At 57.3% G+C, this 25,553-nt stretch overlaps 1 protein-coding gene across 1 annotated transcript in view; it reads left to right on the top strand.

The window, feature by feature from the left end:
* DRD2 (dopamine receptor D2) overlaps positions 1-18,001 on the top strand; it is a 58,148-nt gene extending 40,147 nt beyond the window's left edge. The window contains exons 2-8 of the mRNA XM_032427958.1: positions 7,040-7,355; positions 10,368-10,477; positions 11,726-11,862; positions 12,980-13,170; positions 14,070-14,156; positions 15,722-16,049; positions 17,557-18,001. Coding sequence (XP_032283849.1) covers positions 7,071-7,355; positions 10,368-10,477; positions 11,726-11,862; positions 12,980-13,170; positions 14,070-14,156; positions 15,722-16,049; positions 17,557-17,750 — 1,332 coding nt within the window. The 5' untranslated portion in view covers positions 7,040-7,070 and the 3' untranslated portion in view covers positions 17,751-18,001. The remainder of the gene's footprint in view (positions 1-7,039; positions 7,356-10,367; positions 10,478-11,725; positions 11,863-12,979; positions 13,171-14,069; positions 14,157-15,721; positions 16,050-17,556) is intronic.
* Positions 18,002-25,553: the final 7,552 nt, after the last annotated feature.

Genomic DNA, 25,553 nt, shown 5'->3' with positions numbered 1-25,553 from the left:
CCACTCCCCTCCAGTTCCCCCGCTTCCCACAAGCTGCTTTTGAGATGCAAATGCCAAGTACCCTCCTCCCCACCCCTCCTTTTCCATTGAAATGCTTCAAGTTTCAGAGAAGAGGGAAAATGATGTGTTTAAGACAGCACTGTCTCACCAGCCATAGAGCCTGATAAGAGATTGTTACATTTTAATTAGACAATTTGATTCCTTCAACTGCCAAACTTTCCGGGGAGGCAGCACCGCGGGAAGCAGGCTGCTGGAGTTTATACTGCGCCCAGGCTTCCTCCCGCCCCACCTCTGGGCCCTGCGCCCCCAAGTTTTGCAGGTGGATGGAATCATACTAGAGAGAGGACAGAAGCCTTCCCTCGGTCCCCCTCACCCCGCCCCCCCCCATCAGCCAGCTTTCCTCCAGGGTCCCAGGCTGTCCTAACGGATTGACCCTTCTGGCCCCACCCCACCAGGCTGGGGACCAAGGGCAACTGCAGCCTCCAAGTTTGGGGTGTCAGCCTCAAACTGTGGAATTTTAAAGGAGTTTTTTTTTCTTCCAACATACTTGTGAGAGGCTGTTTGTGTCTGCAGCTGCGGGGGGAGGAGGGAGAGTTGCCTGCCTCCTCTCAACAGCCTCCACCTTCCCCTCCTCCCCTCCCCTGCCCCAGCGCAGGCCGACTGTGTGAGTCGGCCAGGGCGGCCTCGTGGGCCAGCTCGGCCCCAGCTACCTGTCTGGGCTCTCACTGCCTTCCTCAACTGGACAGCTAGCTCCTTTTCAAATGAGGGCACAAACAGGAAATGGTCGCATGCGGAAAGCCCAGAGGATAAGTGGCGGAGGCCTGGAGGCTGGAAAAGCCCGCTCCACCATCCACTCGCACTGACAAGCCCGCACACCTCATTCACCCCAGACACCGCGTTGGGACGCTCTGCGGTATGGGCTCTGAGGACGGCAAGCATCAGAGCAGACCGGAGCTAGGCTGGATGTTCAGGAGAACTCGATGCAAGGGGGACAGACCACCAGAGTGGATGATTCTGGAAGGTCTTTCAGTCGGTGGTTGCCCTTCTGAGCTGAGTACTGGAGACAGATGAGGGTCAGGGGATCTCTGGCGCTTAGATGGCTTGAGGCTTGCGGGGACCCCACGCCCCGGAGCTCCCCAAGCTCCTGGCTCCCTCCTCTTTCCCATGCACCAGGGCAGCTGGAAAGAAAAAGCCTAGGAGGCCCCAGAGCACAGCGGGACCTCCTCTGCCAGCAGTCTGCTGGGGAGGGTGGCGTGGGGAGCAGCAATGCCCCGCTTCCCTGCATAGGGAAAAGGAGGGTGATACTTTGGGGGACTGGCAGCCGCTCCTCCTCCTGGTGTCTCTGTCAGTTCCGGCTGCCTTAACAAAGTACCCTAGATGGGGGGGCTTCAACCCCAGAAATTAATTTCCTCACAATCCTGGAGGCTGGCTGTCCGAGATCAAGGGGCCAGCATGGTTGGGTTCCGGTGAGAGCTCTCTTCCAGGCTTGTAGATGGCTGCCTTCTCACTGTGTGTTCGCACGGCACGAGGAGGGGGAGACTCGGGTGTCTCTTCCTCTAAGGGTGCTCATCTCGTCCCGAGGACCCTGTCTTCCTGTCATCTAGACCTCAGCTCCGAATACCATCACCTTGGGGGTTATGACTTCCCCAAGGCACACATTGAGAGGCACACATTTCAATCCTTACCAATAGGGTTAGATCGTTCATCCCTGTTCCAGGAGACAGGACTAAGTAGCTAAGCAATGGCAGTGACCATGTATGTATTTGGCACTCACTAAATGCTCCTTGATGGGGACTGATTTGGAGATTTTACACGTGAGACGGTAGCCACCTGGAAGAGAATGGAGGTGGCGTCTGGAGGTTGGTGAACAAGGTGACCATATTTTCATAACTCCAAATCAAGATTCTTGTTCTGATGACAGAAAGTTTTAAAATAATATGAGATTTATTTATCTGAAATTTCCTATAGGAATAATTCGCCTTGGGTCATACATGTAGCCATCTCCTTTTTAAAAAGGAACAAGAAATTTGGATCATCCTGGCAAATCTAAGGTGTCGACTGCTATCGAGCTTGGCTTTTGCTAGCTCCAGGAGGCGCAGAGTGGGCCCTGACCTCACCTGGCTTCTTTGGGGCCAGGACCAGCCCAGAATACCTGGAGCTCCCTCCTCCCCCAAACGAGCAGAATCTCTGACAGGGACAGAGAGGCTCAAGGGGTAGGACAAGGGCAGGCATCTGAGGGGCCCTTCAGGAGCCCCTGTGGTGAGAAAGACCACAGCCTGGCCCTTCCTTTGTGCCTTCTTCTGGGACATCCCCTGGAGCCCTGGGCAGAAGGAAAAGAAGGGATGGGGCTGGAGCTGGGGCAGGGGCCGAGTGGGGACTGATGGGTTTTCTCAGGTGTCCCGAGAAAGCGCCAAAAGAGAAGTGGCCAGGAGGACACGGTATTTTAACCATTCTAAGATGCACACCTCCCCCACCTCCACATACACACATTTTAATGTCTCTGAAATCAGAATGCATTTTACAGTGGACCCCATCTTAGAGCTGTATTGCAATTTGATAGCATTTTTTTTCTTTCCTACTGGTGCATTAAACAATGGTGCATCTTACATTCACCTCTATTTTAGAGCCTAGGAAATATGGCAATTGGTATTACATGGCTCAGGCATAGACTTTGCCTTTATTCTCCTTTACTCCCTCCCAGGGGTTGTCTGCTGCGTCTTGGACCCCTTCTCCCCTCACCTAGGCCCCCACTTTCCAAGGACGAGCCGTAGGAGGTAGCATGGTATAACAGCGGGACCCCAATGGACTGCATTTGGACAGTCCAGTCACTTCACCTCCAGGAGCCTCAGGCTCATGGTCTGAGTGCTTGTTTCTTTTAATTCTTTTGCTTGGTTTGATTTGTAAAGTTCACAATCCTTGAGAGTTTACCTGGGACGGCCACACATGCATCATTTTACTTTATCCTCACGACAGTAATTGCTATCCCCATTTTGCAGGTGGGAAAACCGAGGCTCAGGGAAGCCAAGTAGTCTGGCCCAGACACCGGAGCTAGTAAAGGTGGAGTTGGGATTGGAACCCGGGTTGTTTGGTCCTCACCCTATCTTACGCTAGTATCTCTCATGCTAGAGTACCTCCTTGGTGGGGCAAGATTTGCTGATGTCTAAATTCCCGTTCTGCTTGGTGTTGCGTGGGAGTTAGCCAGACGGCCCCCGCTTGTGAGTGATGTCGGCCCCAGGTAGGAAGGGTGCTGAGGACACAGTAGGGACTGGGGCTAGCTCTGGGGGTTGGAAGAAAATCCTACACCAAGATATTAATAGGGTCTACAGGCATTTAGGTTTTCCCATTCTTTCTGTAACGTTAATCTATTACATTTGTATCAGAAAAAAAAAAAAAAACTATCTAGAACTACCTAGAATAAATACTGAATTAGAAAATTAAATGCATGAGGCCTTTCCAGCCTTGGGTGAAGGGACTCACTCTTGTCCTGCAGAGAAGCCAGCACGCAGAGGGATGAGTGCTCACCCCCTAACCTGCCCTGACCAGCAATGCTCACATTTGCTATCTTACTTGTACCCATGATTTTAAGTCCTGGTTGAAGCTCTTCCCCCTCCGGGAAGCCCTCCATGAGCACCCCAGCCGTGCCCCTGTGCATACCCTCTCTGATTTCTGAGCACCCACTGTAGCGGCCCAGTGGCGGAGTGGTCACCAGACCCCTGCAGGACCAACACACTCCCTCCCCAACTACTGGGCCTGCCGACAGCTGACAGTTTGAGATGCGCCTACCCTCTTGGCAGGTGCCCACTTGAAGAGAGATGCCTCTCTCAAGGTCACACCTTTTCCCTGGGCCAGCCCACGCCCTGTGACATTATGAGAGGGGACACCTCTGTAGGTTCCCTGAGGAGGCCACCTGAGGCCTTTGATGGGACTGCAAAGCAGCCCAGCTTGTCCTCGGCCCAGTCCTGCTTCCTGCCCTTCTCTGCAAGCCTCCATCCTGAGAACAGTCCCCAGTAAATTCCCTGCACGCTAACTTCCTCCTCAGTCTTATTTTTGGGGATCCAACATGCAACACCCGTGGTTCTCTTGGGCTGTCTTTCTCTTTTGCCTCTTGTTCATCTGGTGGCCTATCTTTATAGCTACATTTCCAGGCAGAGGGCTTTTCTTCCCAGTTGGACTCACAGAGCCTCTGACTCAGTTCAGCAAACAACTTACTATCTGCAGATCCCAGAGAACAAGAGAGTATGCTCTTTTATTTGTTCATTCCATGAAGAAGATGAGGCATGAGCAAGATGTGGTGTAACCTTAAGATGCTTACAATCCAGTGGGGGGGTGGCGGGAACAGATACACAGAGGGGGTGTGTTCCAGAACAGAACTCAGGAACAATGCTGTGGGACCCCCCCAAGGAGGGAGGGAGGTGGTCCAGCCTAGAGCACTTGAGATTGGGTTCCAGGGAAGGAGTCTTCTGTGCAAGGCTTTGAAGGACAGGTAGGGGCTAGGCAAGCAGGGGGAGGCGAAGGGATGTTTTCCAAAGATTTTTCTCATTCGTAGAGTTGCGATAATATTTACAAGCCTCTGAGGTGGTTTTGAGGATAAATGAGATAATATATATATTATCCGATATGTATGTTCGAAGCAAACTATCAAATCCTCTGCAGGTGTATGAAGCGACATCATAGGCAGGCTCAGGATTGTGAGGCTGGTTGGGTGTCGAGAAGGGGTGGGGTGGGCCAGACAGGGAGCCGCAGAGTCTCCATCAGAGGCCACTGGCCCCGTGGAGAGGAAGTGCGGGGGGAGGCAGAGAGAATGCTCGGGAGCCTCCGTGTCTCCAGGCCCCTGACAGTGCTTGGCACATGGCTTTATGGCTCCAGGCTCAAAAGATGCTGACTGAGAACACGAAGGACCAGGAGCAGCCCCTGTTGCGTGATCCATACGTGCGTGTAGCTCTCCTGCTGGGTGCGTTCGCAGAGGGCAGCATCGCTGTGACGCCGAGCTTCACCACCTTAGAGCTGGAAGATTTGTTGCATGGGGGTCATTTCACGCCACTGCACATGGAGTTAGGTGTTTGGCCCTCCCCAGAGACTCCAGACTGGTGGTGCTGGGTAGGACATCATCCACGCTCCTGCTGAGAGCCGGCAGAGCGGGTGTGTCAGACGAGGATGGGGGTGGAAGGTGGGCAGACCCTTCTCCAGAGTCCCCTCTGACCTGTTGTGGCTGGTGCGCTCCCCTCCCTGATTTGGACATGGTACCACGTTCGTCCCACATGGCATAAACTAGTGGATTTCCAATCCCTTTGGGTAGCAAAGCCCCCAGAAATCATGGTGCTTTGTGTGGAATGCCTTGAAATACTGATAAGCTGCATTCCAGCCTGTAAACTAGGAACACTTTTGTTAGCAGAAAAGCCAGCTATATTATATGTGCATAATGTTCCAATCACAATCAAAACACAGGCTGTCAAGCCCGTCAATGCCCGATGCAGCTCAAGTCTGCCGCTCAGGCTCTCTGCTTCCTGTTCTCAGTGCGCAGCACCTCCTGCCTTCCAGAGCCCAAGGCAGGAACGCAGTCTTCCTCTACACCTTCTCCCCGCCGTGTGCCCCGGCCCCTCTCCCATCCCACATCTACGCAATGAGCAAATTCCATGAAATTGACTTACAAGTTAGCTACTGATTCTGAACACCTCCCCGTTCTCATTGCTGCCACCTTCGTTCAGACAACCACCGTCTCTTCCCTGAATTACTGCCACAGCCTGGCTCCCTCCAAGGTCCCCCTACACTGCAGCAGCCACTTTTCTAAAACACTAGCCCAGTGGTCCTTCCTCTGCACCCAACCTCTCAGGGGCTCCCAAGCTTACGAGACCCAATCTGGCCCATGAATGGCCCTCCAGTTTCATTCCCAAACCCCCAGGCCCTACATTTTTAGCCAAACAGAATTGTTTGTTGTCTGGTGCTGTGTTGTACTCTCAATAGCTGCAAGGTCTCCCAAACTCTGTTGCCTGGCTAATTCCTCCTTTTACTGCATCTCACATGACACATCCTTCAGGAAGTCCTCAGGGTTCTCTTGCAGAAGCTCATCGTCTCTTCCTTGGGTTCCTACAGCCTCCCAGCCGCTGTCTTGCCACCTGCTTGGCCACACCCTTCCATCCTCTATACAGCGGTTAGAACCTTCTCTCTGGGAGCCATATCCGATCATGTGGTTCCCACTGCCCTCAGAGTCAAATCTGGCATCACTTGTAAAGCTGTCTAGGATCTTGCTGTGGCAGCCTCCCCTGTTCAGCTCATGCCGAGTCCCTCTGGGCTTCAGCTATCCCGAATGAATCTCCTCTAGCCTTCCACTGGGCACCTGCTCTCTCGCTCTGTCATTGACTTATGCTGCTTCTTGTGTCGAGACCTTTCCCTGGGCTCCCAGCTCTTCCCGTGGCTAATTCCTATGCACCTTTGAGTGTCGGTCGAACGTCACTTTCTCTGGAAAGTCTTTCCATCCTTAAACTAGGTTATGTGTCTCTCCTGCATTCCATTTCCTAGTGCCCACTGCTTAGAGATTAAACTGCTTGATTCATGGGCTGTTGTGCTGGAGAACCATGTGTATTTTGTTCCTGCCCATGTTTTTAGCACTACATACAACAGTGCTCACTACATATTTATAGACTCAAGAATGAATGAATGCATATTCCTGTCCCTGCCTGTAGAAGCTGGAACTCCTCGCTACATTGTCTCAAGTGTGTGGTGCATGGGATGTGCTTACTCAGTGTTTGTTGAATAAATAAATGAATGAACGATTGGCTCTTTTCAAGCTCATTTATTTTATTATCTTTAAAAAAATCATACTTGCTCATTTGTTTTGCCATCTGCAAGAACTTGCCGGCAGAAGAGTGGCATGGGCTCCAACATTTTAAGAAAATTGTTAGATACAGAACGGAAAATCCCGAGGCTGAAGAGTGCTACAAACTGCCAGGGTGGTTGGCTTTAGCTCCAGAGCTTTCTGTGGGAGGCAGCATGCTTGGGGAGGTCCTCCTGCTCACTCCCTGTGTCTATTTTTCCTGGCCAGAGCCTGGCCACCCAGTGGCCCCACTGCCCCGATGGATCCACTGAACCTGTCCTGGTACGATGATGATCTGGAGAGCCGGAACTGGAGCCGGCCCTTCAACGGGTCCGAAGGCAAGCCCGGCAAGCCCCACTACAACTACTACGCCATGCTGCTCACCCTGCTCATCTTTGTCATCGTCTTCGGCAACGTGCTGGTGTGCATGGCCGTGTCCCGCGAGAAGGCGCTGCAGACCACCACCAACTACCTGATCGTCAGCCTCGCAGTGGCCGACCTCCTGGTGGCCACGCTCGTCATGCCGTGGGTCGTCTACCTGGAGGTAGGTCTGCACCCCGGCCTTGTAGGCGTGGCTCGTCCCTGGTTCCCACCAACAAGTTGCCTGGGGCCTTCTCCGCGGGTCTGGCCTCTTCCTCCACTCTGGGCTCAGTTTTTCTCCTGATAAAATGGGCTGCTTGTTCCTTGACAATCCCAACTCCAGGTTGGAGAGTGCTTACTAAGGGCCACGACTCGTGTCCCGTCCTCTGTACGCGGCGTTTCCCCATGTGGCCCTCAGGGCAGCCCTGCGAGGTCACTGCAACACAAACACCCTTTCACAGGTGGTGAGCCAGGTGGTCAGAGAAATCATGCAGCTGGTGGGTCCCAGCTGGAACTCTGGCCCCAGGTTGGCTCATTAGATCATGCTGGAAATGGGAGTCCATTGAGGAGGAGCCTCAAGGAAGGGGGATGTTCATGCTTCTAGGCCGGAAGCTTCCTGTTCTCTCTTCCCCCTTCAAAAGCAGGGGCGGCTGCTCTGTGTGCTCCTTATCCCTCCCCTCTCCCCCAGTTTGTGTCTGGGACCTCCAGGCAGGGGTGTCTGTGGGCTGTGCCGCAGGCCCTTTGCTCAGGAATGTCCCCCGAGGGCTCGTCCGAATAGAGAGCAGGCAGCCCCCGCTGTGGTCCAGGCGCTGCGCCAAGCGTTTTGCAGACATAGACTCCACACCCATGCTAATCCTGGAGTTGATACTATTCTCAGTTTACAGAAGAGGAAACAGAAGCTTTAAGAAGTTGCCTGTCTTGACAGGTTGCACAGCAAGGGAGGAACGACTAACGGAGGCGTCCCTAAGGGTGGAGGCCCCTCCCGGTGGACACTTTCCAGAGCTGACAGGCGGACGTGGGAGGATCTGAGGGCTTGGGTCCTGGATCCCGCCCCTTTCTCTGCCAAGGACTCTGGGGTCTGGGAACGGACCAGCCTTTCAGGGAATAGCCAAGGCTAAGGTCCCTCAGATTGCTGGGCAGGTACCTTCCTGCCTGGGCAAGCGAGGGGCTTACCTTTACTACGGAGGCAAGTCCCTGGCTGGGAGGGAAGGTTCTTCCGTTTTTAAAGGAAAACATGAAATTTTGTAGGCTTGAGCAGAGGAGACATCTAGGAGAAGGAGCTGAAGTGGGGAGGGGAGGCTGGTCCAGAGTGGTCCCTCTCCCTGTCTCCCCGCCTGGGGGGGGGGGGTCCCTGTGCCTCCTCCACCTGGTGCTCAGGATCAACACTCCCCTGGGTTCCTTTAGCACAGCCCAAATGGGCTGGAACGTTCAAAATGGATGTTAAGGAAGGAGAGCCAGGGTCACTTGTCTGCATTTTGGCCTCACCGCCCTGTGAGGTGAGGGTTTACCATGTGCATTTTCCAGGTGGGCAGATGAGATTGAGAAGGGGACAGGCCAAGGCCACCTTTATTCACTCATTCGGCAGGTACTGAGCCCGGCCATGTCCTACGGCATCTTCGGGGCTTGCCCGCCGTCAGTGAAGACCCGATAGGACCGTTGTCGTGCGGTCTGATGGTGGTGACAACGGAACAGTCCCCACAGGGGGTGTGGAACCTGATGGGGGGCATGTGGGGACAGGAAGTCTTGCAGGAAGCAGTGATGCTTCCGGAAGAATTATCCAGGGGGCGGAGCAAAGCGCTTGCACTCCAGGCCGAGAAAACAGTCGGCAAAGCGGCAGAGCTCCCTAAAGGCAGGGACTATGCCAATATTGTTCACCACTGTACCCCAGAGTCTAGGACAGAGCCTGGCATGTAGTAAATTGCTCGTAAGTGTCTAGGGAAAGAGGGAAGGAGAGAAGAGGGCCCTGGGGTCTCAGACCTAGATCCCCAGGGACATAGAAGCAGCTCTGGAGTACTAGTCTAGGGGGGCTTCAAGGCAGAGGGTGGACCAGGTGGGCCTGGGGCCCTCCCAGCAGTGCCCTAAAGGTCTATTCTATTTACACTCAGAAGTTCCCCACCCCCATCCAGACCTGCCATCTTGGGGAGCCCTGTACTGCCATGTGGGGGGGTGTGCCCTGGTGTGGGCCATGTGAGCCCAGAGAAGGCGTCTCCCTATCTTCTGGGACAAGCTGCTTTGTCTTCATGAAGTCTGACAACAGCGGCCACCGCTCCTGTCACCGAGCTTAAGTGCCAACATTTGGTTTCATGCCTGGGAGCAGAGAAGAAAGGGCAGCGTGGAGAATGAGCGCGTCATCATCAGCCCTGCGGCCGAGCTGTGCGGGCAAAGTGGGTACTGCCCTGCCCCAGGCTCTGGGGGTGGCTTTCCAGCTCCTTTTTCTCCTGTTGGTAGAGGCCCAGGATGAATCTCCATGACCTGATTCTGCTCAGGGCCAGAGTGCTCCAAACTTCCAAAGTTGCCCGGGCCAGCCTGCTGTGTGAGTGTGAGTGCCTGTGTGTGTAAACAGGAGGTATGGGAGTGTGTGTGTGTGTGTGTGTGTGTAAGGGGGTACGAGTGTGTGTGAGGGGGAGAGGGATGCGGGATGCTCTTGCCAGGAGTGGGCCTCCTCATTCCCATCATACAAGGATATGTGGGTATAGCGCCCCTCCTTGCCCCCGCCTGGCGTTCCCACAGCTCAAGCCCTGGTTTTCCATTCTTCATTCTCCAGGTCTGACAAAGAGCAGCACTGTTCTCTCTCTCCCGGAGCCATCATCCTCACCGGCCTTGGGCAAGTCACTGCCCATTTCTGAGGTTCAGTGTCCCCATTGGTGGAATGGGATTGCAAGCTGATCGCAGATCATCTGTTTTACAGATGAAGGCTCAAAGTTGAGGCACTCGGTAGAAAGTTGCTCATCTTTCGTCTAGCCCCGTTCTTGGCTCAAAGGGGCCTTATGTGTCTAGGAGGAGAGGGGACCAAGGGCAAGGGCCTCAGATTCCCCCTTGCTGCCCCGCTTCTCCCCCCAGACCCCAGCCGGAGACTCACAAGACCCCCGCAGCTGCCCTCTGAGCCTGCGGCCCAATCTGTCCCAGGAGAGCCAAGCTCTGGGGCCTAAGCTCATCTCCCCCTCTGCTGCCCACCCGTTCTGTGCTTTGTCCCCAGGTGGTGGGCGAGTGGAAATTCAGCAGGATTCACTGTGACATCTTTGTCACTCTGGACGTCATGATGTGCACGGCAAGCATCCTGAACCTGTGTGCCATCAGCATCGACAGGTGAGCCCAGCCAGGGCGGGAGAGGGGACCCAGGCCGGTCACATGTCGGGCTTCCCCAGCTCTCCCGCAGGGGCAGGCTCTGTCTATGAAGCTGTACGGCTGGCCGTGTGCCTGCGGGTCCATGTGTTTGTGCATGCATGCCCGCGTGTGAGTGTGCACATCCGTATGCAGATGTGCACACATGTGCAGGTGCACGTGTGTCTGGCTGGGGGATACGGGCCGCCATCCTCCAGATGGCGATGCTCCCAGGATACCCAGACAGCGACTGGTAAAGAGGAGAAGGCCCTCAGTTCTTTTTTGTTTGTTTGTTTTTAAGATTTTATTTATTTATTTGAGAGAGAGAGAGCATGAGGGGGGAGGGTCAGAGGGAGAAGCAGACTTTCCGCCGAGCAGGGAGCCCGATGTGGGACTCGATCCCGGGACTCCAGGATCATGACCTGAGCTGAAGGCAGTCGCTTAACCAGCTGAGCCACCCAGGCGCCCAAGGCTCTCAGTTCTGACTGCAGCCCTAGGTCTATCATTTCCCACGTACGTGACCTTGGGCAGAGTGTGCAAGTCCTCACAACCCTGCTTTGTCCAGAAATCAAGGATGATGACACCCGTCCAGGCGGGGCTGCGGCGTCTGGCTGTGCATTTCATGTCCGGCACAGGCACGCGGCCGAGGGGGCCCAGGCTGTGCTCACCTTGCCAAGCTATACCCTTGGAGCCTTTCACTGATTTGCACACGCAGGCCACTGGGCTCCCAGAGGCCCTGTCCCTGCTCCCCTCAAGGGGTTCTCCAAGATGAGATGAGCTGCTCTGTGAGAAGCGCTGGGTAGAGGAGTACGAGTGATTGTAAACGATTACTACTGTGCTTCTTTTCTGACAAGTGGGGCTTCACTCTTGCTCTGAGGGGCCTGGCTCCCAGTCCATCAGCAGACACTTCCACCTTCTGAGAGCCCAGCACAGGTGCAGTTTCAAAGGTACAAAGACCCAGACCCTGGCCCCTCAAACACCCAAAATCCAAGCAGGGAGACTGGAGTAATAGATAAGAAGGCCCAGGAGAAAATGGTAGCCAGTCAGCCCCGAAGCTCTTGATTGGGCCTCACCAACGCTGGAGGAGTGACTTAAAGTAGACAGGCAGGCTTCGTGGAGGTGACAACCATCATTCCCCAGGGCTCAGGGTGTCTCTGGTGTGTACCTGCTGTGGAATGAGGGGTCCCTGGGCCTGCACCCCAGACTCAGGGACCCCGCCCCGCGGCCTCGCAGGTACACAGCCGTGGCCATGCCCATGCTCTACAACACCCGCTACAGCTCCAAGCGCCGCGTCACCGTCATGATCGCCGTCGTCTGGGTCCTGTCCTTCACCATCTCTTGCCCGCTGCTCTTCGGACTCAACAACACAGGTGAGGCCTGCCTCGGTCTGCCTGGGGCCCCAGTGGCCCCCGGCGCAGGACCCTGAGGGAGCTGAGCCCCTGGCGCAGACCCAGGGACTGAGGCCAGGCTGGGTCTCTGAATTGTACGTGGATGGGCCAGAGAGGAATGATAGCTCGGGGCACGATGTGGTTGGGGGAGGAGTGGGGGTAGTGAGTCAAGAGGATGTCTGGCCATTTTCAACTTTGTTTATTAAATTGAAGCAAGCCAGACAGCCGCACAAACCGCATGTGTATGCGTGTATGTGTGTGTGTGCACATGTCAGGGGTGATTACTGGGCCCCTTCCCCCGCCCCCTCCCCCGAGATGATATCTGTGTAAGGAGGCTGCAGCCCAAGGGCTGGCCAAGCCCAGCACCGACCTGAGTCACCTGGAGCAGGGAAGGTAGGAACGAGGAGGAGCTAGGGCAGCGTGCCTGAGCCATGCATCTGAGGTAGACGAAGTGTTGGGCCTGCCGGCGTGGGCCTAGCACTTTCTCTCGCTGGGGAGGCCCAGGGATGCAGGTGTACTTCTGCAGACCGTTACGGGGCAGGACACAGTGAAGCCTGGCAATCTAACTCTTGTGAGAATTCCAAGAAGCGGGAATAGGGCTTGATAGGCTCAGCCCTTCTGGAAAGGCCCTGAGATAGAGGACAGACATCGGCTAGACCAGGAAGGGAACTTGGAAGCACATTGGAGCCCAGGTGAGTTCAGCAAACAGGACCAAGTTACCCTGTTCCTAAAACTGAAAGGTGGCCGACTTCCCCCAAGTAGACAGGAAGGGCTAAAAGAAGGGTTTACTCTTTTAAAAGAATTCCCTTCTGTTTTTTTTTTCCAAACACTCGGGCTCCCCTTGGGTATTCATGGATGGCAAAACTAATAAAGAAATGAGGAGGGAATATTAATGGAAAAGCTTGGAAGCAGCTTAGCGTTTTGCTCGAGGTTGTGTTTTCCAATCTCTGGTCTACACCGCATGTTGGTGTCCGTCTAGCATTTCCAGGCGACCTCAGACACCCAGGCATACTCCCTGTCCCATTGCTGCGCTCAGTCCCGCGGGGAGAGAAAGGCCCCTGGGCCGCTGACGCGGGTCCTCTGGCTCTCTTTCCCCCAGACCAGAACGAGTGCATAATCGCCAACCCTGCCTTCGTGGTGTACTCCTCCATCGTCTCCTTCTACGTGCCCTTCATCGTCACCCTGCTGGTCTACATCAAGATCTACATCGTCCTCCGCAGGCGCCGCAAGCGGGTCAACACGAAGCGGAGCAGCCGGGCTTTCAGGGCCAACCTGAAGGCCCCGCTCAAGGTCCCCAGATCCCCCCTCCCCTCCAGTGCCCCCCCCCCCACCGTTTCCTAGGGGGCTGGCCCGTGCTCAGCTGGAGGCGGGGGACGCGGAGTTGGAGGGGCTCCCAGCACCTGGGCAGGGCCGAGTCTGAAGGCTGGGACCTCAGTGGAGCGATGGAGTCTCCAGGAGCCGGAGGCCGGGCAGAGCCGCCTGGGAGGAGAAGTCTTTGCTTGGAGATCTCTGTCTGAATGCACCTTCTTCCTCGGCTCCTCTCCTTCTTTTCCCATCACTTGTCCTTTCCTCGCTGTGGCCCCTCCCTCCCTGTCATTGCTCTGTGCTTCCCTCCCTCTCCTGTACCTTCCACGCTCCCTCTCCTCCCCTCCGTGCACACCTCCTCCCTCCCTGGCTCTTGCCTTCATTCCACCTCCTCCCCTCCACCTTTCTTTCATTCCCTCCCCACTCCTTATGTCTTGTGAATTCCCCCCTCTGCTCAGCCCTCCCTGAGGAAGACAGTGTGGGAGCACGGAAGGAGCCAGAGTTTGGGGGTTAGACATATCAGGTTCAAGGCCTGGCATGCCCTCCTTTTTGCTGAATGACCTTGGGCAAGTTGCTTAACTTCTCTGAGCCTCAGTTTTCTCATCTGTTAAATGGGTATCCTAATGCCAACCTCTCAGCGTGGTCTTGAGGATTCAGTGTGAGAGAGATACGAGTTAAGCCTAGCATGTGCCCATAAAATCGGGGCCTGTTTGTCCCTCGTCCTGCCCGCCATTTCTCCTTGCAGTACCATCCTTCACTCTTGCCTTCTCAGGCCCTCCTACTCTGCCCTTCTGGGAGCCCCTGTGCCCAGCCTGACTACCCCACACTGGGTGTCTGTTCGCAGCCCCTGCCCATCATGACCAGTGTACTGGCTCCCTCCACAGGGCAACTGCACTCACCCCGAGGACATGAAACTCTGCACCGTTATCATGAAGTCCAATGGGAGTTTCCCAGTGAACAGGCGGAGAGCGGTAAGTGCTCAGGTCAGGGACCCAGAGCCAGGTCTTTCCGCCCCGAGGGAAACCCACCTGCCATGATTCTCAGAGACCTCAGCAGCCAGTCAGAGGGAGGAGCACCTCCCAGGCTCCCCCACGTTGCTTCCGCGGAGGCCAGACTCACCACGCTCACCTCGCGGGCAGGCGTGCGGCGAGACGGCTCGGCTCTTGCAGGCACAGATAGGCGCCCTCAGCACAAGCAGGTGGTTGGGAGAGAGGACTTGGCCATAACGCAGTAAAAATAAGACGCTATTACCGTTCACTGAACACCCACCGTCTTCCTAGTATCTCATCAAATCCTTACAGCGACCCTGAGAGGTAGGTCTTATTAGGCTTATTGATTTTAATTTGACAGAGGAGGAACCAGAGGCTCACAGAGGGGAGGTAACTCACCCAAGGCCAAGCATTTAGTTAGTGAGAGAGCGCATGTCTGAGCCCAAGCCTGTGTGACTCCGACATGCCCACACACCTCTGCTGTTCTTCCCACTTGCTTGTGCGGCCTTCCTGCGGGCAGGTTCTGGGGCTGGAGGTGGGCCTGGGGGGCGGGTGGTGGAGGGGGACGGCGCAGAGCAGCCTCGGGGCTGGTGGAGAAGTGCAGCCTGTACGTGGAGCCCAGAGATGCAGAAGCAGAGCAGACCCCAGGCTCTGCCCAGTGACCATGGTGGCACCAGGGTCCAAGCAGCAGGTGTCCCATCCCCAGCGGGGCCAGGGAGCCCACACAGGGCCACACACGAAGTCCAGGTCAGGTGTCCTCCAGAAGCAGGGCCCCCCACCGTTCACCTGCAGGGCAAGGGCAGGACGCCAGGAAGTCATTTTATGAGGTGGGTGCCCAACAGGGACTCAGGACTGGGGCTGGGACAGCAGCACTGATAAACCACCCAGGTGCAGGGCGAGGCGACACTTCAGAAGTTCAGACTGAGGCCCCAAGGCAGGGAAGAAGCTGGAAGATGAGTGGACCCCCAGCAGGGCCTCCAGGTCAGCCCAGCAGGAAAGATGGGGGGCCCAGAGGTTAGCCCTTTGGCCCCCGCATCCATCTACGCAGAACACGTGGAGCCCCCGTGTGAGTGCTGCTGCAGGTGCCTTGGGCCAGCCTGGCAGGAGGAACAGGGCTGCCCTCTGTGCACTTAGAACATGAGCTCCCGGAGGCAGGCACTGAGCATCAACCAGGACCCTATTCCCTGCAGCCAGCTAGGGCGCCTGGCACTTGGCTGGTACTCAGTGCGTGCTGCTCAGTCAATAAGAGAGAAGTGTTGGGGCAGTAAGCTCCCACAAATGGTTGTGGGGTTATTGAGGCTCCACAAGGATTGCTCTGGGACAGGGGCTGGGGAGGACTCTGCAGGCAGGGACTGCTCTGGGTCCTGGGTCCTATACGCCAACCCTTCCTGCCTCCCAGTGATTATCCTCATTGCCTCTCTGATGACCCTGGGGTGTTTGTAGAAGGATAGGAGGATAGGGAAGGGTCAGGGGGGACCAGGTGAGGCTGGGTGGCAAATGCCTGAGAACTTGCCTGGCTTTACCTGGAGTTCTCTGCCTCTGTGCAGGACGCTGCCCGCCGAGCCCAGGAACTGGAGATGGAGATGCTGTCCAGCACCAGCCCCCCCGAGAGGACCCGGTACAGTCCCATACCACCCAGCCACCACCAGATGACCCTCCCCGACCCGTCCCACCATGGCCTCCACAGCACTGCCGACAGCCCCGCCAAACCAGAGAAGAATGGGCATGCCAAAGACCACCCCAAGATTGCCAAGATCTTTGAGATCCAGTCCATGCCCAACGGCAAAACCCGGACCTCTCTCAAGACCATGAGCCGCAGGAAGCTCTCCCAGCAGAAGGAGAAGAAAGCCACCCAGATGCTCGCCATTGTTCTCGGTGAGTCAGGCCAGCCCAGCTCTGTCCAGCCATTACTGAGGAAAGGACCCATCATTGTGGGTCCCATTACCTGCCATCCCCTTCCTAACCATGGCTGGCAGGCCATGGGACCGGCCCTTGCTCAGATGCAGGCCACACCCAATGACGTACCCCATTAAGTAGATTCTATAATTATGCTCATTTTACAGATGGGAAAACTGAGGTTTGGAGTGGGTATATGACGTGACCAAGGAAGACCTATGATTTAAACTCAGGGAGTCTGACTTCAGAGACTGTGAGCTTGACCAGTCTACCGTAGTGACCCCCAGAACCTCAAGATCCTAGGCAAGTCACTTTCTCTCTCTGGAGTCCCCTCAGCAAGAGATTACCTCTCAGGGTCGTGGTGGTGGCCTGACGATCTGACCCAGACTGTCAGCCAGGCAAGGCTCTCGAATAAAAGTCTCCTAGAAAACCAGATGATGAGTCAAAACACAAGGCTAGACTGATGTGGGTGGTGGGGAGCAGGAGGGGCTGGTGTACTCGGCTGTCCCCATCGCACCCAGGGTAGCACAGGACACCCTTCCACACTCACCTTCCCCTTGGACCTCCAGACAATCCTGTGACACGAGGGGTACGGGTGTTATGACCCTGCTTTTGTGAACGCGTGCACAGGGTCCCAGCAGGTTAAGGGACTGACCCTTGATCGTGTGGCTGGGGGTGACAGAGGATGGTTGGAGTCCGTGGGCTCTCGCTGCAGCGCTGGGGACTCTCAGGGAGCCTGCGGGGCACGGTGTGCTCACGATGCCTCCAGCCGAGGCTCCCACCGGAGCAGCAGGTCCTGGGTCAGTCAAAGCCGCTGTGCAGGACGTCAGTCTGGGTCAGAGCGTCCCAAAGCAGGAATTAGCAAGAGGTGTCCCCAGGGGCTGGGGGAAGGCATAGCAAGAGCCGAGCCACTGGGGGACCTCGCTAGACTGGAGTTCAGGTCTCGGCTTCGTCACTCATGAGCAGGGTGGCCTTGTGTACATCACAGAGCCTCTGGGACCCTCAGTGCCCTGTCTACCCCACAGGGATGCTGGAGCCTAAGCGAGAGGGTATCTAACTCTCCCTTTTGTCCCTCGGGCTCAAACTGGGCGTTTCCCACTGCAATGACCAAATGCTCCACTTCCAGCTGCTGAGGAAGACTTGTTCTCGAAAATGGCCAGAAAGTAGAGTAAATATTTCCATTTCTACTGACTTGCGTCCGAATGTTAACCTCATGGTCTGTTTTCAAGCCCATTATCCTTCCCTGTGGGCTAGCTGTTATTATACCCATTTGACAGATGAGGAAGGTAAGGCCGAGGGAAGTAAAGTGACCTTCACTGCAAACGGTGTCAGTGACAGCTCTAGAATCTGAGACCGGGACTCCTCCTGCAGTGCTCCTGGGCCAGGGCCTGCGGCACCCAATCCAGGCACCCACTGAGTGGGGGCCTTCCCCGCCCAGCCTCCCCCGGGCCCCAGGGGCCAGCCTGACCGCTGCCCTCTCCCCCAGGCGTGTTCATCATCTGCTGGCTGCCCTTCTTCATCACCCACATCCTGAACATACACTGTGACTGCAACATCCCGCCCGTCTTGTACAGCGCCTTCACGTGGCTGGGCTATGTCAACAGCGCCGTGAACCCCATCATCTACACCACCTTCAACATTGAGTTCCGCAAGGCCTTCATGAAGATCCTGCACTGCTGACCTGTGGCCCACCTGCACGGCAGCCCGCTTCCCACCTCCCTGCCCGGGGAGCCGTGGACAGGGGGCGGCCGGGCGGACTAGGCCTTCTCTCTGCCCCGGCAGGCCCTGCAGTGTTAGCTTGGCTCCATGCCCCTCGTGCTCGCACACCCTCACTCTGCCAGGGTAGTGCTCGGGAGCCAGGCACCGTGCCAGCCCTCAGGCTGGACCCCTGGCTCAGGGGCAGCTCAGAGAGCCCCCCCCCCCACCTCGAGGCCCTTTCTCCTTGGCACCAAAGACGCAGCCGCCTTCTCTGACCTTTCTCTGGGGTCCTGGGGTCGCCAGGGCCGGAGGCAGGGCTCAGAGACCGTGCTTTCTGTTGGGTTCGGCTTGGTCCTCACAGGCCGATGCCGGGGCGGGCAGTGGGGAGGGATGGACAGGTCACACCCCACAAGGCCATGCCCGGGAAGCCAGAGCTCCTGCCAAGGCCCCAGGCAACTGCAGTTCTGGGAGACCCATGTAAATACCAGACCACAGGGTGAACCCCAGAGGAGTCCAAGCCAAAAATCTTCACTCGCTCCCTGTCCTGCCCGACAGGAGCCTCCATTTCCACAGGAGTGGGTCCTGCCCGGCCCCGCTCCAGCACCCACATGGTTTCCGTACCTGCTGAGGGCAGGAACCCAGGTCTTGAAGGGCTCCAGGAACGTCCGTGGGGAGAGGAACCTCCCCCAAGCCCACTCTGCTGCCTCCTGACAGACTCGGCGCATCCTTTCTCGTAGCAACTGTTGGGCCAGGCTGGGAGCAGGCAGGGAAGGCGGGCTTGTGACCACATCTGGGGCCTGGGTTGGGGTGCTGGAGGTTCTTTGGGGGGCTGCCTCCTGCCACACTCTGCCACAACCCCCCTCTTCTTTCCCTTTTGCCTCTTCTCTCTCCCTTTCCCTTTCCCTTCCACTGTCTCCGCCTTAGAGGAACCTGTGGCGAGGGGGCTGCCGAATACCCCTTGGCCTGGGCTGGCCCTGCCCTGAGGGAGGAGGGGAAGCTGCAGCTTGGGGGAGCCCCTGGGCCCCAGACTCTGTAACATCACTACACATGCTCCAAACTAATAAAACTCTGATAAGAGTCACATGCGAGGCCCCTTGCCCGCCTTCGTCCTCCGTGGCAGGTGTAGCCGAAGCCCCCGTGTGTGTGCCTGGAACAGAGTCAGGGAGGCCTTCTGCAGCCCCCTCCAGAAAAGGGTGACGCTGACCACAGCCACTAGGCTGGACACTGGCGGGAAAGAGGAAAGGAGCTGCTCCAAGGAGGACCAAGGAGAAGTTGTGTGTGCCGGTGTTTCCCCCTCGTCCCAGTCCTCGCCTCCTGAGTAGACAAGAACGCTCTCAGCCCTGCTCCCGGGTGGTCCTGAGCCTCAACTGCCAACCAAGAAGGAAGACGAGAAAGTTCCCAGTGGGAATCCCGCAGCACACCCGGGGCTCCCCTGATCCCTCTGTTGGGAAAACAGGTGGTCCCCACTTCCCACCTCCTCCTCTCCTCTGAGGATCCTGAGCCCGAGTGGCCCACCAGGGCAGAGAAGGCTCCGCAGAAAAGGTGGCCTTCCAGGTGCCGCTGTGTCTGGGTCTGCCCCTTGCCCTGACTTCTGTCTCACAGCAGGACCCCCTTCCTCTGGGGCAGGCTGGGGAGGCACGGAGGCCCTGAGCACATGGCCCAGGGGGTCCTCCCTTCTCTCTCGGCCTCCAACACCGTCATAGCTCCAAGCTTTCTGGGGCCACAAATTGGCACTGCCCTGAAAACAGAAATTTGGCTTTAAAAAAATGAAATATAAATCAACCCGGTGAAGGAGGAATATTCTTACTACCTTGAGAATAACAGCGATGATGACAAACAAGGTGCTCGCACCCACGGGCTCAGGCTCTGGGGAGCTGTCAGGGCGTAATTTGCATGCTAAATACAATATTTTTAGCACCAAAGTTTGGAGCACTTAACTTGCCCTGAACACTTAATTATGGACTTTGATCTTCTCCCTGAACCTGCACGTAGTGCTGAGCCCTGGGAGAGGCTCCTGTCCCCAGGAGCACCCAGATCCTGCAGGCTGGGCAAGACAGGCCCCTGGTCCAGCTCAGGAGGCGTCTGTATAAGTCAGTGACCACCACCTGGGGAAGGTGGCAGACCCTCATGGGGAGCGAGAAAACCCCAGGGACTTCTCGGCTGCTGATGCCCACCCCATGGCCAATGCACACACAGGTACGCACACACACACCACACACTCAACCGATGGAAGATCTTGCCTCCGACGGAAGCTTAAAAGCTCATCTCATTGTTAGAAATCTTATGAGGTCACACAGGTTTCTCAGCTGTGGGAATTGGAAGAGATGACAAAGAGGAGAGAGAGAGAGGATGGAGGGAGGGAGGAAAGAAGGAAGGAAGGAAGGAAGGAAGAAAGGAAGGAGGGAGGGAGGGAAGGAAGGAAGGGAAGAAGGAAGAGGGAGGGAGGGAAGGGAGAGAAGAAAGGAAGGAAGGAAGGAGGGAGGGAGGGAAGAAAGGAAGGAAGGAAGGAAGGAAGGAAGGAAGGAAGGAAGGAAGGGACGGCAGGCAGGCAGAGGGAGGGGAGGCAGGCCCGGCGCAGTTGGCAAAGGGCGCTGCCTTGGGAAGGGCGCTGAGGGCAGGGGAGAGGAAGAGGGCAGGCAGGGGCGGGAGGCGGGGCAGGGGAAAGTTGCCCACAGCTGTCATGAAGCTTCAAGGCTTTCTGCCAGACAGCAGAGTGACAGCTAGAGTGGGCAGGGGGAGGGCCGGCTCCACCCCCTCCCCCCCAGCTCTTCAGGGGCCCCAGGAACTCTGCGGTGGGAGGCGGCGGCCCAGGCTCTGCTCTCTCCCACGAGGCCCTGATGGTGGCTACCGTGCTCTGGTTTCGCTCCCCTGCCTTCCCGTGCGTTCTGCCTCGTGCCCGTCCTTCTCCCAAGAACGACTTTTAATTGACAAATGATCTGCCTTTACAGCAGGTGGGTCTAACAGCTGTCTCCCCCCCCCCCCCACCCCCCCGCCCCCGCCGCCCCGGCCCTTCACCAGCCCCCAGCACCGCGTCAGGCACAGCTGGGCGCTTCGCATATGTCCGCTCAGATGTCCCCCTGGACTGCAAGTCTTCAACCTTCAGGCCCTTACTCGTCCTCTAGTGGCTTCTGGAGGAGTCCCAGCGGGCCACGGCTGGGGACACGTCCTGGGCACACGTCCTGGGCACGGGCAGGCGAGTGGTGCAGGAGACACTGCATTTCCCCCACCCATCCACCCCTGGGGTCCTCAGTGGCTATTTCTTGAGCGACCATTGTGCTCCAGGCCCTGAGCAAAGTGCTAGGAGTGAAACAGGGACAGGGTGGACCTGAGCCCTGTACTTGCAGAGTTCCCGGCCCGGTGGGTGACAGGCGTTAATCCAACAATCACGCAGCCGCTGTACGAGCCTCACATTCCCTGCGGCAGAGCCTGGCCGCGTGTGGGGACACCAACTACCACTACGTAGGTGACGACAATGACGTGGCATGCCTTGGCCAGGAACTGGTGAGGGCGGGAAGGCTGATGGCACAGAGGACGGCCTCAGTGGCCAGGCAGGAGGCCCCCGAAGGAAGCGACTGCCTGTCCTACTTCCCCGGGGGTCTCAGAACAGGGGTGGTCAGTCATCTGCAAGCGGGGACACTGAGGACTGGCCTGCCTTGGGGAGGCAGTGTGTCCACCTATCTGGGATCCCTTCCCACGCCATCCCTGTCCCGGGGACTGCATGGCCCAGCCTTGTGTCCCACCGCCTCACTGGCCTCCTGGGCCCCAGGACGTAGGCTGCATCTGTGGTCATTAGCTCCCATCCTATGCCTCACCCCACGTGATCCTGTCCTCCGTGTGACCCCAGCATCCGTCCACAGGGTCCCCTGTTAGAGAGGAAACCTCTCTCACGGGGAGGCCGATTGCCTGGATGGTGGGCGGGCCTCTGAACCCAGGGTTCCAAATCTACATCTTGCATTGTCCACTCTGCCCGTTTCCTGATCAGCCCCGAGCACAGCTGGAGGAGGCTGGTGTGGTGAGAAGATTTTTACCAAGGGGGGGGAGAGAGAGAAAGGAAAAGCATTTGGGACCAGTCCTGTGGGTCCCTTGAGTGCCTGTGAATAGCCTGATAGCCGTTTGGGCTGCAGAGCAAATGGGTCGGGAGGGGGATGTGCAGAGAGCGGAGTAGTTTTTAGAGGGACTTTAGTAGCTGCAGATCAGAGTCTGGTCATCCTCCTGCCAGCCAGATGCTCTTGCCTCTGCTTCTGGGGAGTCCGGGGGAGCAGGAAGCTGCCAGAGAGCACAGAGCATCTCCAGGTCCATGCTTGCAGCTTCCTCCCACCTCGGCCCCTGGCTCCTTCCTGAGACCCCGGGGATGTGCGAGAGGCCAGAGAGAGGGAGGTAGCCTCCCTGGTGCCTCGGGGGCGTGGGAGCCAGATGCTGCAGCTGAGGTGAAGGATGGGGGTCAGGCCAAGGGAGGGGGCAGTCCCGCTTGGGGCAGGGGAGGGGCAGGGGACTTTGGTGCACAAAGCTATGACAGCACACCTGGATTTTCCTGAGCGGGCCCAACAACACTGTCCTCCCGGCTGTGTGAGAGTAGAGTCTTCCCCCACCAGAGTATCCCTTTTCTCACCCTACACACAGCCGAAGGGTCTTTGGGGTGCACAGCTCATTCTGACTTTATCCCCCCTCTGCTCAGAAAGTGACAGTAGCTCTCCACTGCCCCTTCCATTGAGTCCAAGGTCCAAGCTCCGGAACCAGGATAGGCATCAGGGTCTCCCCACCCCATCTGCTCTTGGGCTGCCTGCACCCCAGCCTGCTTGCTCGTCCACATTCCCCGGCCTCTGGCTCCCTCCACCTAGTCCAGGCACTGCCCCCTCTCTGCTGTGTCCTTGTCCTCCTTCCACACGTGCATCTTCCGGAAAGCCCTTCCTGATGGACCCGCTGCGCCTGGTAACTGACGGGATGAGGGACAGGGCAGGGAGCTCAGAGAGCTTAAAGACTGTGTGGTCTACCAGGTGCATGCGGCTACTTCAGCTAATTGAAGCAAACATTTGGTCCCTCGGCTGCACTGGCCACACGTCAAGCGCTAACACATGGGGCCAGGGGCATCCTATGGAACAGCTGCAGGTAGAGCGGGTTTCCACCCTCCCAGGACGCCCTGTTGGACAGCACTGGTCTAGAATGACTACCGGGTGAGGAGTTCAAGTGCCTTCAACCAAAATGAGGGAGAGAGGGTGATGAACAGACTCAGGGAGTGGGAGGGAATGTTCAGTTTGGGACACTTTGAGTTTCAGGGGGTCTTTAAATAGGACCTCCAAGTAGAGATGCCCAGTAGGAAATTAGGGAGTTCTTATCTTCGACCACTCCAAACTCCCTGAAACAGGGTTTGAAATTCAACTGGTGACCTTCTCCTTGGGAATTTCAAGGGCCTCACTGAAATCCAATTTTGAACATCCCTCAGAAATCTCTAGAAGGCGGCTGTGATGTAATGGGACTCAGGGTAGACGCTGTGTCTGGCTCGGGTCGGCTTGAAAGGGAGAAAAAGGTGCTGGTAGGCAATGCGAGGGCTGTTGGCCAGAGCTGGCCTGAAACCATTACCTCCGCTACCTCTTGGAGGAAGGGGGTAGAGAAAGCAGGGGTCTGGGCATCTCAACCTGGACCCTGGGATCATCAGGTTGGTGAGTTGAAATGATTCCCAGGGACAGCCCTGACCCCATTTCGTGGGATCCTTGCCCTTCACAGGACAACAGGTGCAAAAGCATCATTTATCTTTTCTAGCTCCTTTCTGCAAGGTCTTTCCTCAAATTCTTTCCAAGAGGAGACCCCAGACACTATTGTGCCCCCGTGCCTCACTCCTGGCCGTTCCCATGGATTGATCTGAGCTCACTCGGCTTTGAACTCGTAGCCCCACACTCCCTCTCTGGCTCGTGCGGAAGAATCCTAGACCGGGAGCCAGTGTGCAAAGACTGGAAACGGCACGGAGCCCTCTCCCCTTCCCCATTCCTGCTCTAGCACATTCTGGGGAAGGCAGAACTTCCAGGGGTATCTTCAACTACAAGTCTTGGCTGAGGCGAGTCTCAGTAAGAACAAGGAGAATGGACTGGGGGGCTAGCAGGGAGTACGAGGATGGAAAACCTGCTGGTGTCGCCTGCGGTGGTCCTCAGGAGTCCCCACTCATCCCCGTAGGAGAGGACAAGCCGGCCACCCCGGGCTGCTGGACAGTGACTTCCATTTTGGGGGTGCTAAGGAAGGGCACAGGGAGAAACTATGGGACACCCCCTGGTGGTTGTTCTCAGCCCTGGCTGCTCTCCAGCTCAACCTGGGCGATTCTGGTATTACTGGTCAAGGGTAGGGGCCGTGTTTAAAAAGCCCTTGCGCCCCCGCACACCTCACCCAGGAGGTTCTGATGGGTGGGCTTCACTCACAGCCACTGTGCTAGGGCAGAGCCCAGCTCAGGGCTGCCCCAGGGCTCTCTGTGGTGGCCACAGGCTGTGGTGTGGTGGGGAGAAGCATCTAGGGCTCGAGAGCCCAGAGACCACAGGATGGGAGACACAACACTGCCAGCATGTAGGTGGGGTAAGACGTTCCCTCGGCTCTGCCTCACCCCTCCCGGACCCGCTCCCAGACCAGCAGGGCCACACGCAGAGGTGAGCCTGCCAAGTGGCTGGGGGTGGGAGCTGGCCAGTAGTTGGGGCAGAAGGTTCCTTTTCTCTGACAGTTAAAGAGTCGGAGGGGCTGCTCCAGCAGAGCAGAGGTGGAGAAGAGCAGGATAGGACTCTAGGGCACCCATTCTGCCCCCGCTTGGACCCCCACCTCCCACAGACTGGAGGTCGGCCATTCCCGGCAGAGCCAGGGAGGAAGCAGAAGCTGGTTGGTGTGAGCAGCCCCAGCCCTGCCCCAACCTGCCCCACAACCCATAGGACGGGCCAGGCCGGCAGATGGGTGGCCAGGGTGTGGCCCCAGGGGAGAGCGCTCTGAGCTACAGCGGCTGGGAGGGAAGTCCTTGTCCTGCGAGCTCCACGCTGAGCCCGGATAATCCATCCCTCAGCATCACCAGCCCCCTCACTCCCCACATCTGCCCCTGCCTTCTCCTGCTGCATAAACTCCCCCCCCCCACACACACCACGTCCCACAGGAACACCACTGACCCCACAGGTCAGCCCATCTCCAAAGGGGAGGCTCAGATTCACCGTTTTATTGACTTCAGGGTTTGAAACCTGGCCATATAACTAGACACAGTGAAGGGGCGGCAGGGGAGGCCAGGGACGGAGAATCACTCGTGGGCACCTGGAGCACCCCCTTCCTCCCCCTGCCCCCCAGACCACATGGGAGACCCAGGCACCAGAGCCAGGGTCACCAGGAAAGTGTGGTCTCTGTGGCAATGCGGGGCTGGCTGGGCTTCCCACCGCAGGCAGAAATTTCCTCCCAACTTTTAGTTCCTGCCCCTTTTGAAAAGCACGTGCCTGGCAGTCCTGCCTTGCTTGTGATCAGGGCCAAGTCACACAGGGACCAGCTGGGAGGGAGCAGCTCCCTCTGCCTTCAGAGAGGGCTCCCAGGATGCAAGGGTCCCCGTGGGCTCAGGGGCAAGTGGCAGAAGGTGGCAGGGGTCTTGAGAAGGAAGAAGGAATTCACTTTGGGGGCTTGAGTCGAGGTGCAGGAGGAGGAAGATGCAGCATTCCGTCCCCCCAGCTACCACCTCAGTGCCCCTTCCCCCTTCCCTCCAGGGGGGGACCACATTCGGTTTCCTCTCAAGGTCCAAGGGGCAGGGGGCAAGGACAGGGAAGGGGCCCTGCCAGGAGCCCAGCG

The sequence above is a fragment of the Phoca vitulina genome, unplaced genomic scaffold (assembly GCF_004348235.1).
Source record: "Phoca vitulina isolate PV1807 unplaced genomic scaffold, GSC_HSeal_1.0 scaffold38, whole genome shotgun sequence".
Classification (NCBI taxonomy): Eukaryota; Metazoa; Chordata; class Mammalia; order Carnivora; family Phocidae; genus Phoca; species Phoca vitulina.
The sequence above is the reverse complement of the archived record's forward strand: the minus strand, read 5'-3'. Positions and strand labels throughout refer to the sequence as shown.